We start from the raw sequence: 15,092 nt of genomic DNA on the forward strand, positions 1-15,092 counted from the left end.
GAATAGGGATACTTTTACCAAGTTGAATGCCCTTTATGTACCTTTCATGGTTTATTTCTCTAAGGAGAACCCCCAGTATAATATTGAATAAGAATGGTAATAGAAGGCATCCTGATTTGGTTCCTATTTTTAAGGGAAATGCATTTGCATTCACTATCTCTCTGTTGAGTACAATGCTGGCTGTTGATTCCTATTTTATTGGGAAAGGGTCTTGGATTTTATCAAAGGCCTTTTCTTCACCTTTTGAGATGATTGTGTGATTGTTTTTCTAATGTTAAACCATCCTTGCATACCATATATGATATGAATTCCACTTGGTCATGATGCTTTATTAATTATTCTATATGTTGTTGAATCCTGTTTGCTAAAATTCTGTTGAATTTTTTTGCATTTGTATTAATGAGGGATATTGGTGTTTACATTTTTCTTTTTTTGTGATGTTTTTGCCTGTCTGTGGTATCAGGGTTATGCTGAGTACATAGAATTAATTCAGAAATATTCCTTCCTTTGGAATAGAAAGAAAATTTAGAGTAGAGTTGATATCAATTCTGTTCTCAGTGTTTGGGAGAATTCTCCAGTGAAGCCATCTGGGTTGGGTTATTTGTTGTGAGATTTTTTATGACCTCTTCAATTTCTTCTTTTGTTATATTATGTAGTGAAGTGCAATTGAGTCAGTTCTGACTCATAGTGACCAAGTATTGGGTTACTGAGGAGTGACTGATAAGTTTGAATCACCAACATTGTGATTCAAACTGACTTTGTAGTCCTGTGCTTATCCTATAGCATCGTACAGATCTGTTCAAATTTTCGATCTCACTTTGTGTTAGGTTAGGTAAGCAATTTATTTCTACAATTATGTTCATTTCTTCTAGGTTTTAGCTTTTTTTTAAGTACAGTTTTTCCAAATACTCTTTTATAATAACTTTTTATCTCAGTTGGTTCTGTTGTACAGAGCTCTGGTGGTACAGTGGTTAAATGCTATGGTGTTAAAAAAAAAGGTGAGTGACTCATACCCACCAGCTACTCCATAGGAGAATGATGTGGGAGTCTGTCTTATGGGACAATGCTACTCTGTCTTACAGGGTCATTTGTTGTTGTTAGGTGCCATCGAGTCAGTACTGACTCATAGCAACCCTATGCACAACAGAACAAAACACTGCCTGATCCTGGCCCAACCTCACAATCGCTACATTTGAGCCCATTGATGCTGCTACAGTCCTTCTTGTTGGGGGTCTTACTCTTTGTCTCTGACCCTTCACTTTACCAAACATGATATCCTTCTCCAGTGACTGGTCCCTCCTGACAATATGCCCAGGTATGACAGACAAAATCTGGCCATTCTGGCTTCTAAGGAGCATTCTGGCAGTACTTCTTCCAACACAGATCTGTTTGTTCTTTTGGCAGCCCATGATGCTTTCAATATTCTCCTCCAATACCATAATTCAAATGCATCAATTCTTCTACGGTCTTCCTTATTCACCATCCAACTTTTGCATGCATATAAGGTTATTGAAAATATGGCTTGCGTCAGGTACATATTAGTCCTTAAACTGACATCTTTGATCTTCAACATTTTAAAGAGGTCTTGTGCAGCAGATTTGTCCAATGCAATACATTCTTTGATTTCTTGACTGCTGCTTCCATGAGTGTTGACAGGGTCACTATCAGTGTTCAGCAAGAGTGGGTGAATATACTGTAATGTCACACATCTCATTTCTTATTTTGATAATTTGTAATTTTTCATTTATTTTCCTTTGTCAATTTGACTAGTGGTTTGTTGACTATCTTTTCAAAGAATTTTCTAGTCATATTGCTTCTTTCTATTGGTTTTCTGTTTCATTTCTTTCTGCTCTAATCTTTATTATTTCTGTTCTTATGGTAACTGTGGATTTATGTTGTTGCTCTTTTCTATTTGTTTGCGTTGTAGATTTAAGATATTGATTTTGTCTTTTGCATATTTTTGGCTGTGTGCTTTTATTGTTATAAATTGACCTCTAAATACTGTTTTAACTGTGCCCCAAAGGTTTTAATATATTGTGCTTCCATTCTTTTTTGAATTTTATTTCAAAGTTTCCAATTACCCAGTAGTTTTTAAGTAGAGTTTTTATTCAATTTCCACATATCAGATTTTTTTCCTTGCTCCTCCTGTCATTGACTTCGAATTTTATAGCATGTACTCAGAGAATACATGTTTTGCATTATTTTGATGTTTTGGGGTTATTTAGGTTTACTTTGTGATCTAAAATATAATCAATTCTGGAGAATGCTCCATGTACATTGGAAAAGAAGGTGAAAGTGTTGTTTTGAGGTCTACATCTATTAGATCAAGTTAATTAATTACATTGCTTAAAATTTTGGTGTCTTTGTTGAGTTTCTTTCTAGTTGTTTATCAAAAGTGTTCCTTTACCAAAGGTTGTTGCTGTTGTTATGTGCTGTGGATTTGGTTCCGACTCGTAGCTACCCTGTACATGGTTTCTGAGGCTGTAATTCTTTAAGGGAGCAGAAAGTCTCATCTTTCTCCTGTGGAATAGCTGGTAGTTTCAAACTGTTGACCATGAGATTAGTAGCCCGATTTGTAACCACTACACTACCAGAGCTCCTTTTACCAAAGGTGGTGTGTTAAAATGTCCTACTTTTAGTGTGCAACTGTATCATTTGGTGTGTGAATAATTATTATGTTATATCCTCTTGGTGAACTGAGTCTTTAATATTATATAATGGCCTTCTATGTCTTTTGTGGACTCTTGGCGTGGTGCTGCAGGATCAATACTGGACTGCGAACCAGAAGGCCATCAGTTCAAATCCACCAGCTGTTCCTTGGAAACCATGTACAGGTTTGCTATTAGTTCTAACCAACAGTACTTAACAACAATGTGTTTTGTTGTGAATTTTGCCTTACATACTATTTTATCAGAAATTAGTATTTCCATTCCTGTTGTTTTTTGGTTATTGGTTGTTTGATTTATTTTTTCCCATCCTTTGATTTTGTGTCCAAGGTGTGTCTCTTGTAGGCAACACATTGATAGTTCATGTTTTTTATCCTTTGTGCAACTTTCTTTCTTAAGGGGTATGTTTAAACTATTTACATCCAGTGTGATTATGGGTGATGTTATTGTTGAGTGCTGTATAGGGTTTTGAGGAACAGCTGGGGGTTTTGAACTGGTGACTTTGTGGTTCACAATCCAGAGCATATCATACAGTGCCACACCCAGTGTCATTATTTTTTGTTGTTGTTAGGTGCCATTGAATGTTGTAACTTCATTATTCTTTATATGTGGTGTTGATGATTTATTTTATTTTATTGCTTAAATATCTTTACCAAGTTCTTTTTGTTTGTGGATTTTCGTTTCATTTCCTTTGTTATTGTTGATTTTGTGTTTACTGAGTCTTTATAATTTTCTCCCTTTTTTTTTTTATTTTGGTAAGTAAGTTTGTAAATTTTCCTTGGGATTATCCTGAAATTTATCTTTCTAAGTTTAAAAGTCTTATTTCTTTATTTCACCTTGACAGCCTCATCATATTGAAATTCTATAACTACACCATTTATTCCTCCCTTTTGTTTTGAAGTTGTCTTCACTTACAGATCATTATCTCTAATTCCATTGTCAGTCTTTTGACTTTGTTTTTTGAGATTTCTTTATCTGAATTGGTATTTGACGACTACTCATATCTGTCTTAATCTCAGATTATTATCTAATGTTGTTGGTTCTCTGTCCAAAGGAATCCCTTTAATATTTCTTGGAAGGTTAGTTTTATAAATTTCTTTTTATCTGAAAATTTCCTAATTTTGGCATTATATTTGAGAGAAATTTTGATAGTTATATAATTCTTTGTTGAATATTTTTTTCTTTCAGGTTTTTTTTATATGTCATCCTATTAGCTTCTTGCCTATGTGGTTTCTGTAGAAAAATCAGAGCTTAGGAGTCCTGGTGTGGCGCTGTGGGATAATGCGTCAGACTGCAGAGTCCTTTGTACTTCAAGTTTGGTGGTTCAAGCTCACCAGCTGCTCCTTGGAAACCCTATACAGGGTCACTATGGGTTGGAATCGACTCAATGGCACTTAACAACAGCAACATTTTAATGTAATGTTTCATTTTTTGTGTTTGAGCTGCTCTCAGAATTCTTTCTGTTTGAAAATTTGATTATGGATATATATTGGTGATTTTCCTTTGGGATCTATTCTATATGGATTTTGTTGAGCTTTGATGAATATCTTTCTCATCTTCCATGATACTAGGGAAGTTTTCTGCCAGCAAATCTTAAAAAAAAATTCTCTCTCTTTTTGGTTTTCTTCTACTCTAGAATTATGACCACTCATAAATTATTTCTTGTGACAGAGCCCCACATAATTCAGGCTTTCTTTCTTTCTTTTTTTTTTCCTTTCTGTTTGTCTCTCAAATTAATGTCAAGAAAGTTTTCCTCTATTTCACTGATTTTATCTTCCACTGCTTCCGTTTTACTCTTATTTCCTTCCGTTGAGTTACCCATTTCTGAAATTTTATCTTTAATCTTCTGGGTTTATAGTTGCATTTGCATAGTCTTCAATTGTGTATTTTGTTATTTTGTTCTTGCAATATTGTTTTATTGATTTCTTTCATAGTTTTGTTGTATTTTTCTTGTTTTTTTATCTGTTTTCCTTGATATTTTCTTGATCTTTTGGAAGATTCTATATATAAATCTCTTGAATTCTTTATCAGATAGTTGTATTATTGCTTTCTTCCTTGGAAGGTTTTCTATCCCTTTATTTTGGTCTCTTGCTTGAGCCATTTTGTCTTGCTACTTTATAAGATTTTGTATTGTCTGTTGTTTTTGAAGCAATGAGGTCTTATTTGATTGGTTGATTGATTGATTGATTATGTTTTTGTTTGGTTTGTTCTGATTTTCGTTTTCATTGATATATCCAAGTAGGTGAGGTGGAGAGGAGAAGTGGGCTATGCTAGTCACTAATCTAGCAGTGCTGGAATGTTTCCACCTGTCTCCAGGTGGGTTGGACAACAGATGGCAGTATAGCATGGGTGTCTGTTGGTTGGTTATGTGGGACAGCTGAGGGCAGACTTGGTGGCTGTTGTTTGCCTTCTGTCCAGGAGTGTGGGAGTAGTGATGCTACTCATCTAGTGGACGGAGTGGCAGGTATGTTGGTGTGTCCGGTAAGTGGGGGAGGTGGGAGCAGGTTCTCATCTACTTTCTGGGCCAGCAGGTGTGGGTAGGTTGTATACATGCAGGTGCATGTGTGTGCACTTTCCCCTGCTCTCTGGGTCAGTGGTCAGGGAAGTAAGTCAGGAGCTTTCTCTACTACTTACCAAGTCACTTAGTGTAGGTGGATAGTGGACTAGGGAGGCACAGGAGTGTGCCCTCCCATAGTCTGTTTGGGGGCAATTGGCTGGCTTCCAAGAGCTGGTTGCTTCTGCTCACCAGGATGAGGGGTTAGGAGGTAGGTAAGCCAGTGTACAGGAATGCGAGTGATCACCACCACTCACTATGTCACCAGGGATGGGGTGGTGGGACACAGGTTAGTGAATGTATGACCCCTTTTCCTCTTGCATTCATCAGAGGGGTTGAAGCTCTCACCCACCCCTCTGTTCCCTGTCTTTACTCCTGCAATTATATATTCCCTGCCCACTTTCTCTCTCACTATGGCCCAGATGACTTAGTCTACTTTGCTAGCTCTAGATGCACTTCTCCATTGGTTACAAATCTATATAGCTTTTGTGCTACACACCCCAGGGATGCTTCATCCCCGGTCAAGTCCTGACCACCTTATCATTTCTTTCTAGGGTTGTTTGCACTTAATCTCTTTCAGCAGCTATGTTCTCTGTGGTTTCTTTCCTGTGTTCCTGACTCCAGTCTAGTTCTTCCTCTGATTAAGTTGGTGCTTGGTCTCTTTATTCAATGCTCCACTTATTGTTCTGGGATCCGTAGACATATTTTGTATCGCTTAGCTTATCGGGTCTTCGTTGCCATGGAGTTGGCCTGGTGTGTGTATCTGCAGCACCATATTGACCTAGAACTCCCAGGGTTTCTTAAACTTTCATGTGCCTATTGTTTGATCTAGTGGGTTTGGGGATAGAGCATGAGAGTCAGCATATCTAACAAGCTCTTACATGATGCTGATGCTACAAACCACACTTTGAATGGTGAAAATTGAGAGTCAACTCCTTTTGGCTTGACTCTTGGTTCCACCATTTGGCAATTAACTAACTCTATATCTTCGTTTGCTCATCTTTAAAATGGGTACTATAATAATAATAATAAATGTATACATAATGTTGTTGTTGAGTGCCATCGAGTCAGTTCCTACCCATAGCATCCCTGTATAGGGTTTCTGAGGAGCAGCTGGTGAGTTTGAACCACCAACCTTGCAGTTCAAATGGCTTTGCAGTCTGGCGCATTAAGCCACAGCGCCACACTAGAAAGTTTAAAAGTAATTGAGATAGTCGTGTATCAGACCCATTGTTGTTAAGTGTCATTGAGACCATAACCATAATTAGCACTTAATATGTGCTATTAATGGCCATTATTGAGACTGAGCAGAATAGAAAATTAAAGGTTGAATACCATGTAGGCAAAGTATCAAGAGATTAAATTTGTAAGACAATAATAGTATTCTCATTGTAGCTAGTCTTTTTCAAACATCACAAAGCCTAAAATAGGATTCTGCCTAAGGATTTAACAGCCGTGAGTTCTTCAGTAAGCTTTCTATAGAGAGTAATGGAATCAGGAGTGCATCCGTTGCAGCAACTGAACTCATCATAATATTTGTCAAAACTTGGAATGGCATCAGAACTCTAGGGAGACATACAGGGCTAAGTGTGGAGTTTTCTCTTTGAGCTTCAGATTTACATTTGCCAAGTTGAGAGTGGAAGTTTGGCTGTTACGTGGAGTTTTCAATCTCTCATCACCTTGTGTGGATCTGCTTAACCTTTAAAGCTTTCTAGTGGTTTCCCTTAAGTCTTCCAGGTTTGGGGTCTTTCAAATGACACACTAACTAAAAAAGATGGGATATATGAAGCAATATGACACAGATATATTAGGTAATTAATAATTATCATTGTATCACTACAGTGTCCCATCTAGTAAGCAAAATAACTATTTAAATGAAAATATAGTTGAAAAACAGAAGAAAATAGAGGTCTCCGACCAGATCACTACAAACACATGTGGAATAACTGAGATGCCAAAGAACTTTCAGACTTTAGATATACATTTTGCCCTAGAGAAAAGTTCTCCCAGGCTAGACTTCTCTGTTGGCCCTGCTTCACTTTGGCCTCCTGAGCAAAAGCCTGCTCTATGTGGCTGGGCTCTTCGTCTGCAAAACCCGACAACCTGTTCTGTAATTTAGAACAGCTGTGTTCTGCCTTTCCCAAATTCCAGGCTTTGCCCTTTCACTGATTTCAATTAGATCGTTTTCTGGGCTATCACACCCATGTGGGCTGAACTGGAATAGTGTGGAGCAAAACCCCATGGCCCGGGTCAGGAATGAAAGTTCTTAGCTGATGACATACTCTCCCTGCTAATGCATTTGTAATCAAATTCAACTTGAGGACATCATACACAGCTTGGCAGGTATGGGCCTGACCACTATGGATTTCCTTCACAGACACGGCAGTTTGGATTTTTCTGATTTCTAGCACTGATGGCCAATCTGTTCTCCCAGAGAGAGACCCCTTGGAATTTTGCCACGAGATGAAAAATACCCATATAACTATAGCTAAGTTCTGTGCCTTCCCCCCTCCGCCCCACTCACCATAGCAGAGATGGAAAACAGAGATTACAGAGGAAAATGATGCAGCCATTTTTGCTGATAGAGATCCAAGAGAATTAATAAGGATTAAATGAATGAAATTATTTCTGCAAGAATGGTGCAAAAGCTAGAAATAGCAAAGACAAAGAAGTATGCAGTAAAGAATCTAAATATAAGTATCCTGTGTAAAGCAGAAATCCATCCTTATAAATCCAACATGAAGCAACACCAATTTGTTTCCTAATTTCTAGTTCCAATTACTGGCCATGAAGTTGCTCTCTAAAAAGAACTGGATATTGATACACTAAATTCAAACCCAAAACACCATTGCTGTGGAGGTAATTCCAACTCATGGTGACCCCATGTATTACAGAATAGAACCACTGCATAGGGTTTTCTTGGCTACAACCTTTATTTAAGCATTCAGCCAGACATTTCTTCCATGGTACTTCTGGCTGAGTTTAAACCAACTTTGAGGTTAGTAGATAAACACAAACTGTTTGTACCAACCAGGGACCTTAATATACAGAGTTACCTAAGCATAAAATTACCTAAATTGATGTTGAAGTCACATTTCACCCTATATAAAAAGAGAGACAGCTGAGGGAAAAAGAAATACAAGTTTGCATTTATGATTGATGTATGTGTTGTACTATGTGAAGAAAATCATTAATAACAGGATTTGAGTCAAAAATAAATAAATTATGGATTGGACATATGTTTCAAACCAGTTAATTACTGCAAGGATCTTTTGTGCATGACATAATTTTTTCTGATAATGTCAACTTGATCAGAGGACTCCACTGTTGGGGGAAAAAAAAAGTGGGGGGAACTCCCTGTAAAACTGAGCGATCTCTGATAAAACACACCACCCCAGAATCAAGGGCTTGTGCCTGAATTCCTGTCAGGCCAACAGAGACTACTCATAGTTTCTGAATCTATCATTTCTGAGTTGGAGCTTTAAAAACAAAAAGGACAGGAATTTTCCTAGGAAACACCGTGAATAGTTTCCTATCTATGTTGGTCATTGGAACAGAACCTTCTATTTTTGTTGATGGGGAATTATTTCCACAGAAATAGGTAAAATGGATGCAATTTCTTATAATTATTTAATTATTCTAAAGTACATACACAGTGCCTAGCGTGTACACTGCTCTTGACTCCAGGAAATTCTAATGCATGGTAGTATTTATCACTTATGGCTTCATCTAATGAAATAGATCCTCTTTGTATAAAGTTTAATATTATGTTGTTATTGTTGAGTGCCGTCAAATGGACTGTGACTCATAGCAACCCTGTATAGGGTTTCCAATGAGTAGCTGGTAAGTTTGAACAGCTGACGTTGCAATTCAAACCAAACTTGTGGTGGAGTACTTATCCTACAGAACCACACTAAGACTCCAACAATTATTACTGTTGTTAAGTACCATTGAGTCAATTCTGACTCATAGTGACCTGGCATAAAGTTTCCAAGGAGCAGCTGGTAAGTTTGAACCTCCAACCTTGCGGTTCAAACCGATTCTGCAGTCCAACTCATCAACCCACAGTGCTACACCAATAGAAGAATTGTATTATAAAACCTATGATAAAAAAAAAAAAAAAAGAGGATCAGCACTGGACTTTGAACCACAAGGTCAGCAGTTCAAACCCACGAGCTACACCTCAGAAACCCTATGCAAGGTCGCTATGATTTGGAACTGACTCAACAGCACTTAACAACATTTTGGACAGTGCACTAAATTTCTTAGATTAATAAGTCTAGAGAATTATTTCAAATCAAAATAGAGAAATATTGAAAAAACTGAGAGTATTCATTAGAGAAAATTGAATGACCATAAAAACTTTCTTTAGAAATAAAATGTATTAACAAAACAACCAAAATAAAAGCAAAAACAAAGCAGAAAATCAGTTCCTGATTCTGATTCACAGTGTCTCCATGTGTAGCAGAATAGAAGTTCACTGCACAGGGTGTTTACAGCTGGGACATTTTTGGAAGTAGATTTCCAGGCTGTTCTTCCAAGGTGCCTTTGGGCCCAAACCTCCACCCAGGAACACTGATAAAATAATTGATGGGCTACTTTAGGCTCTATTTTACAATATTAATTGTAGTTAAATTGCACACATTTTATGGGTGGTATAGGACACATGCTTTGTAGACTAGACTTTCTTCCTGTAAGAGGAATATGCTCTACTTTACAAATTTAATTAATTGAAAGTTAAGTATTCCTTTTAGCAAATAAAGTATTTAAAATGAAAAAGTGAAAGCAGTTGTCAATCATTAAAACTAATTTTTGGTGATTTATGTCTATGACGAATAATGTTGAGGACTTACATATATATTTCTTTCACCTTCTCTTTCAATTTTGGTGAAATGACATGTCATTTCACCAAAATTGAAAGAGAAGGTGAAAGAAATCAAGTTTGCCTCCCTTCTCCTGTTTATTTCTAAGAAGAAATTCAAGTTTCTATATCCTTGTCTTCTCCCTTGGCTCCTTGGTTTACATGTACTTTTTCCAGTTTCTGATGCTAGGAGTTTTAGAAGTAGAAAATTAAAATACCAATTTTGGGGGGCAGGGGTGCCTCGGTCATCACAAATACGTCTCCACAACTTGAAATTGAACAAGTTTTAGCCTAAATCCCACCGTTGAAGTCACATGTGGATATCAAGGATGCTAATAATCTTCTGTGTTCTAGAGAAATTTAAACAAAACTGATTTCACCTGCTTGGAAGATACATTGCTGTTAAAAACCCACTCCATGGCACTTAACAATAACAACATATTTTAATGAGAGATACCATATGTTTCAATAGTTTTATTGCCGATATATCATTCAGGCTCTCTCTCTATATATGTATATACTATGTATAATATATATTATATATGTTGTTGTTAAGTGCTGTCGAATTGGTTACCAACTTTTAGCAATTCTTTTTAGGGTTTCTGAGGAACAGCTGTTGGGTTTGAACCACCAACCTTGCAGATCAAGCCAACCTTGTGGTCCAGTGCATTATATGTATATATGCCAACTTTTTGGTTTGAAGTCCACTGGTGACCCTACAGTGCTACACCAGGAGTCTCTATAGATGTATATATATATTGGGTGCATGGTGATGCTATACGATAAGCACTGAACTGTGAACTATGAGGTCCATGTTTCTAACCAGCCAGCCTCTCTGTGGGAGAAAGATGAGGCTTTCAACTTATGCTAAGATTTAAGGCTTCAGAAACCCTGTACGAGGTTGCTATGAGTTGGTATGGACAACACTTAACAACTATGAGTCCTTATCTACTCAATGGCACTTAACAATAACAACAAATTTTTTATTGTTGTTGTTGTTAAGTGCTGTCAAGTTGGTACTGATTCATAGGAACCCTGTATAGGGTTTCTGAGGAACAGCTAGTAAGTTTGAACTGCCCACCTTGGGGTTAGCAGGTTAGCATGATTAGCAGTCTAGTACTTATCCTACACTGCTAATAAGGGATATGTTGTCATGCTGTAGGACAAGTGCTAGACTACAAACCACAAGTTCAGCAGTTCAAACCCACCAACTGCACCTTGGAAACCCTATACAGAGTCTCTATGAGTGGGATCCAATTTTATGGCAGTTAACAACAGCAACAACATGTTCTTATCCCTGTTTGTTGTTGTTGTTTTTAGGTGCCATCAAGTCAGTACCGACTCATAGCAACCCTATGCACAACAGAACGAAACACTGCCGGATCCTGGGCCAACTTCACGATTGTTGCCTTGCTTGAGCCCAGTGATGCTGCCACTTTGCCAATCCATCTCTCTGGAGGTCTTCCTCTTTTTCTCTGACCCTCCACCTTACCAAACATGATATCCTTCTCCAGTGATTGGTTCCTCCTGACAATATGTCTGAAATATGAGAGATGAAGTCATCCTGGCCTCCAAGGAGCACTCTGGCTGCACTTCTTCCAACACAGATGTGTTGGTTCTTTTGGCAGCCCATGGCACTTTCAATATTTTCCTCCAACACCATAACTCAAAAGCATCAATTCTTCTACGGTCTTCCTTATTCACTGTCCAGCTTTTGCATGCATATGAGGCTTGGGTCAGGTGCACCTTAGTCCTCAAACTGACATCCCTGTTTGTAATACCTGAATATTCGGGGCTTGCAGTGCTTTTAGGTAGATCGGAGCTATGTAAGACTTTTTAAAATAAAACCATGTGTGTCACATGGATCTTAATGGTCCAGTTTGGCAATTTTTTTCCCCAAAATTTTACCCAGACTTCTTTGGTCAAACTTCTGACATTTGTGGAATAATCTTGGGCCCTTTAGGTTATTCCCAGGAGATTTGATCTACTCAGCACTAAATGCTACCAAGTTTAGTACAAACCCATGGAGCAATAGTGACCCCCAGTGGCCAATGGTGTGGTCTTCTTAACCTCAGTTTGCACTTCTGCATTAAATAATTACATAGTGGAAGAAACATCATCCAGTTCATCCCTTGGCAAATATTGAACAAATCAATACCCTCTGACCTACTTGATTTTTTTTAAATGACAAAACATAGCTATCACTATAACAACAGTATTCAAATACCTTCATTAACAGGGTGCCTTGCAATTAACAAGGAGCCCTGGTGGTGCTGTAAGATAATCAGTGGAATGTTAACCACAAGGTTAGCAGTTCAAACCCAACAGCTGCTCTTCAGGAGAAAGATAAGACTTTCTGGGCTGAGATTTACAGCCTTGGAAACCTTAGATGGGGCCTCTATGAGGCAGAAGTGAATCAATAGCAGTAAGTTTGGTTTAGGTTGTAGTTTTATAATTAATATAATTAATAGGGTCAAGAACAAATAATTTTCAACAATATCCTGTTATTGAAAACATTTAGGTTATATTAGTCCCCCTGATTAGTTCTGAATAAAATACATTGTTTGTAATTAAATTATTTCTTAGTAGAGACCTGAGTTCACATTTTTCACTCTGTTGCTTACTAGCTATTTGAACTTAGACATGTCACGGAAGTTTTTGAGTCCATTTCCTTACTTGTAAATTGTAAAGAGTGGTTATTTTGTCACAAGAATTTGGAGTACAACATGTAACATGCCTGGTGTACAGCCAGCATTTAAAAACAAACCATTTTGGTAGTCACAGAGTAGGAAACTAGGTTGACTATGTAACGGATGAAATGACTGATAAGTGTTTTTAACTAATTTATGACTTAAGTATTTTATGTATTGAAGGGTGAGGAGTAGAAATGTAGTTCCATTTAATATATATGTCCTTTTCCTGTTTCTGTTTCTAGTCTTTGAAGCCGTCAAATCATGCTACCATCCAGAGTATAGTGAGAGCTGTGGGTGTCGTTCCTGGGATTCCTGAGCCTTGCTGTGTGCCGGAAAAGATGTCCTCACTCAGTATCTTATTCTTTGATGAGAATAAGAATGTGGTGCTTAAAGTATATCCCAATATGACAGTAGAGTCTTGTGCTTGCAGATAACCTCTCCGAGAACTCATGTGAATGCTTAAATCAATCATTTTTATGGATTTTTTTTTTTTTTTTGCACTGCCAATGCATTTTGTTTCAAAAAAATTTTTTTTATATATAGTCAAAAGCAAATGAGAAATAGACTGAAGATTTCGACCAAGAAGAACTGGACTATACTTCTTATTTTTCTGAATGTAACTGAAAGCAAGATTTTACTAAATACGGATAATTATTTCTTTGTTTAAACACACACAAAAAAGTGATCACTTGAACTGATTTTAGAACTGCTAGAGAGCACACTGATTTATTTTTGTAATGGGCTTTGAAAACAGATCTGGAAAACAGCAATAGTTGATCCTTCGTCTCCAGTTATCCAACAACTAAAGGGAAATTAAAAGTAATTTCATATTTGGAAGTAGGCTGATTGCCTTAGATTCCTGAGCAATTAAGCAAGTGTTCAAAAATTCAATTGACTCGGATGTTGATCTTGAAAGTTTTGAGAATTTTGTTTAACCATCTTTTCCTCCACCTGTCAATGACTGATAGTTGAGCAGAGAATGTGTGCTGTGTGTTAAGTGTACATGTATGTGTATGCATGAGCCATGTGCTTATGCCCTCTCTAGGAAAGCTTGTTTAACATGGATTATGAATTCAATCTGCACAGGATTCATTTTTATTTCATTTCATGTGCTGGAAAGCACCATTAGATTATGAGAACTTTGCCAAAAGTGTCAGAGTGATTCAAGAGCCTATACAGAGAGTTACCATTCCACCCCCAGTATTATAATTGGGAATACAGTTGTTTACATTTCTTTCCCTCTCAGAAAAAAGAAACCAGCAATCCAATGTTCAAAATCCCAGGTGTAATTCCTCTCCTATACTTTTTTTTTTTTTAACCTACATGTACTTCCATTTGCTCTTCTAAGTTGAATCCAAAAATTCTTCCTGAGTCCATTAATGTTTCAATTCTCTTGGTATGACTTTACATCCTGTAAAGTTATCAATAACTGTCAAGTTTAAAAAATATCTGCTGGGATATTAGAGATTTCCTTAATTGACTAATTTAATCTCAGTCACATTCTTTAGCCACATTCAAGTCCATTTATTGTTTTCACATAAGTCAGGGCTTTTGAAATAGTCACAGAATCTAGACTTTAGAAAAACACATTGAAAATTATCCACCAGAAAACAGAACTAAATATAGAGACACACTTTTACTTTCCAATTTTGTTTGCATACATATTTTGATGCTCTCATTATGGTTAACCTCAATCTTAGCTCAGTTCCATCTGATGATTAAAGCCAACTATACCATTTCAGAGGCTGTAATGTACCAAAAGACAAGAGGTTGTGTCCTGTCTCTGTCTGTAACTATCTCTGGCAGTTCAGTCATTTAATAATATTTATTGAGTATTATTTTGTGAACGGCTCTGTGGTAACTGCCTTCACTGTCAAAATGAGGAGACTAAATTGAGCTCTAAGGCTTCTTCAGGCACTGAAAGTTTGGGTTAATAATACTAGTTTTTCTTATATAAACCTTCCTTAAAGCGGTGGTAGTGATAGATCTGAAAATGCTGCAAGTATCTCTGTTCATAAACCAAATGCAGGCACATCCAATATTGCAGTGCTTGGTATAAGAATACACCATTCACTGCAGTTTAATATGTATTTTTATAGTACTGAAAACTCCTCAAAAGAAGATTGAGCCTGGAAAAAAGTTATTAGATTGAGCCTGGAAAAAAGTTATTAACACACTTCCACAGTTTGGTGTGGAAGTGTGTTAATCCTGTAAATGAAAGGAAACATAATGCATTCTGTTCTGGTGACTGAGTTTTTGTTTTGTTTTGAAGTTTTTATTGTGAATTGAGTGAAAGTTTACAGGGCAGATCATCAGTT

The 15,092-nt window shown here is 37.0% G+C and overlaps 1 protein-coding gene across 1 annotated transcript in view; it reads left to right on the forward strand.

The window, feature by feature from the left end:
• Positions 1–13,243, forward strand: part of BMP3 (bone morphogenetic protein 3) — a 50,067-nt gene extending 36,824 nt beyond the window's left edge. The window contains exon 3 of the mRNA XM_006875067.1: positions 13,017–13,243. Within this exon, the coding sequence (XP_006875129.1) occupies positions 13,017–13,208 (192 nt within the window). The 3' untranslated portion in view covers positions 13,209–13,243. The remainder of the gene's footprint in view (positions 1–13,016) is intronic.
• Positions 13,244–15,092: the final 1,849 nt, after the last annotated feature.

This window comes from Chrysochloris asiatica, unplaced genomic scaffold (assembly GCF_000296735.1).
Source record: "Chrysochloris asiatica unplaced genomic scaffold, ChrAsi1.0 scaffold00311, whole genome shotgun sequence".
Taxonomy (NCBI): domain Eukaryota; kingdom Metazoa; phylum Chordata; class Mammalia; order Afrosoricida; family Chrysochloridae; genus Chrysochloris; species Chrysochloris asiatica.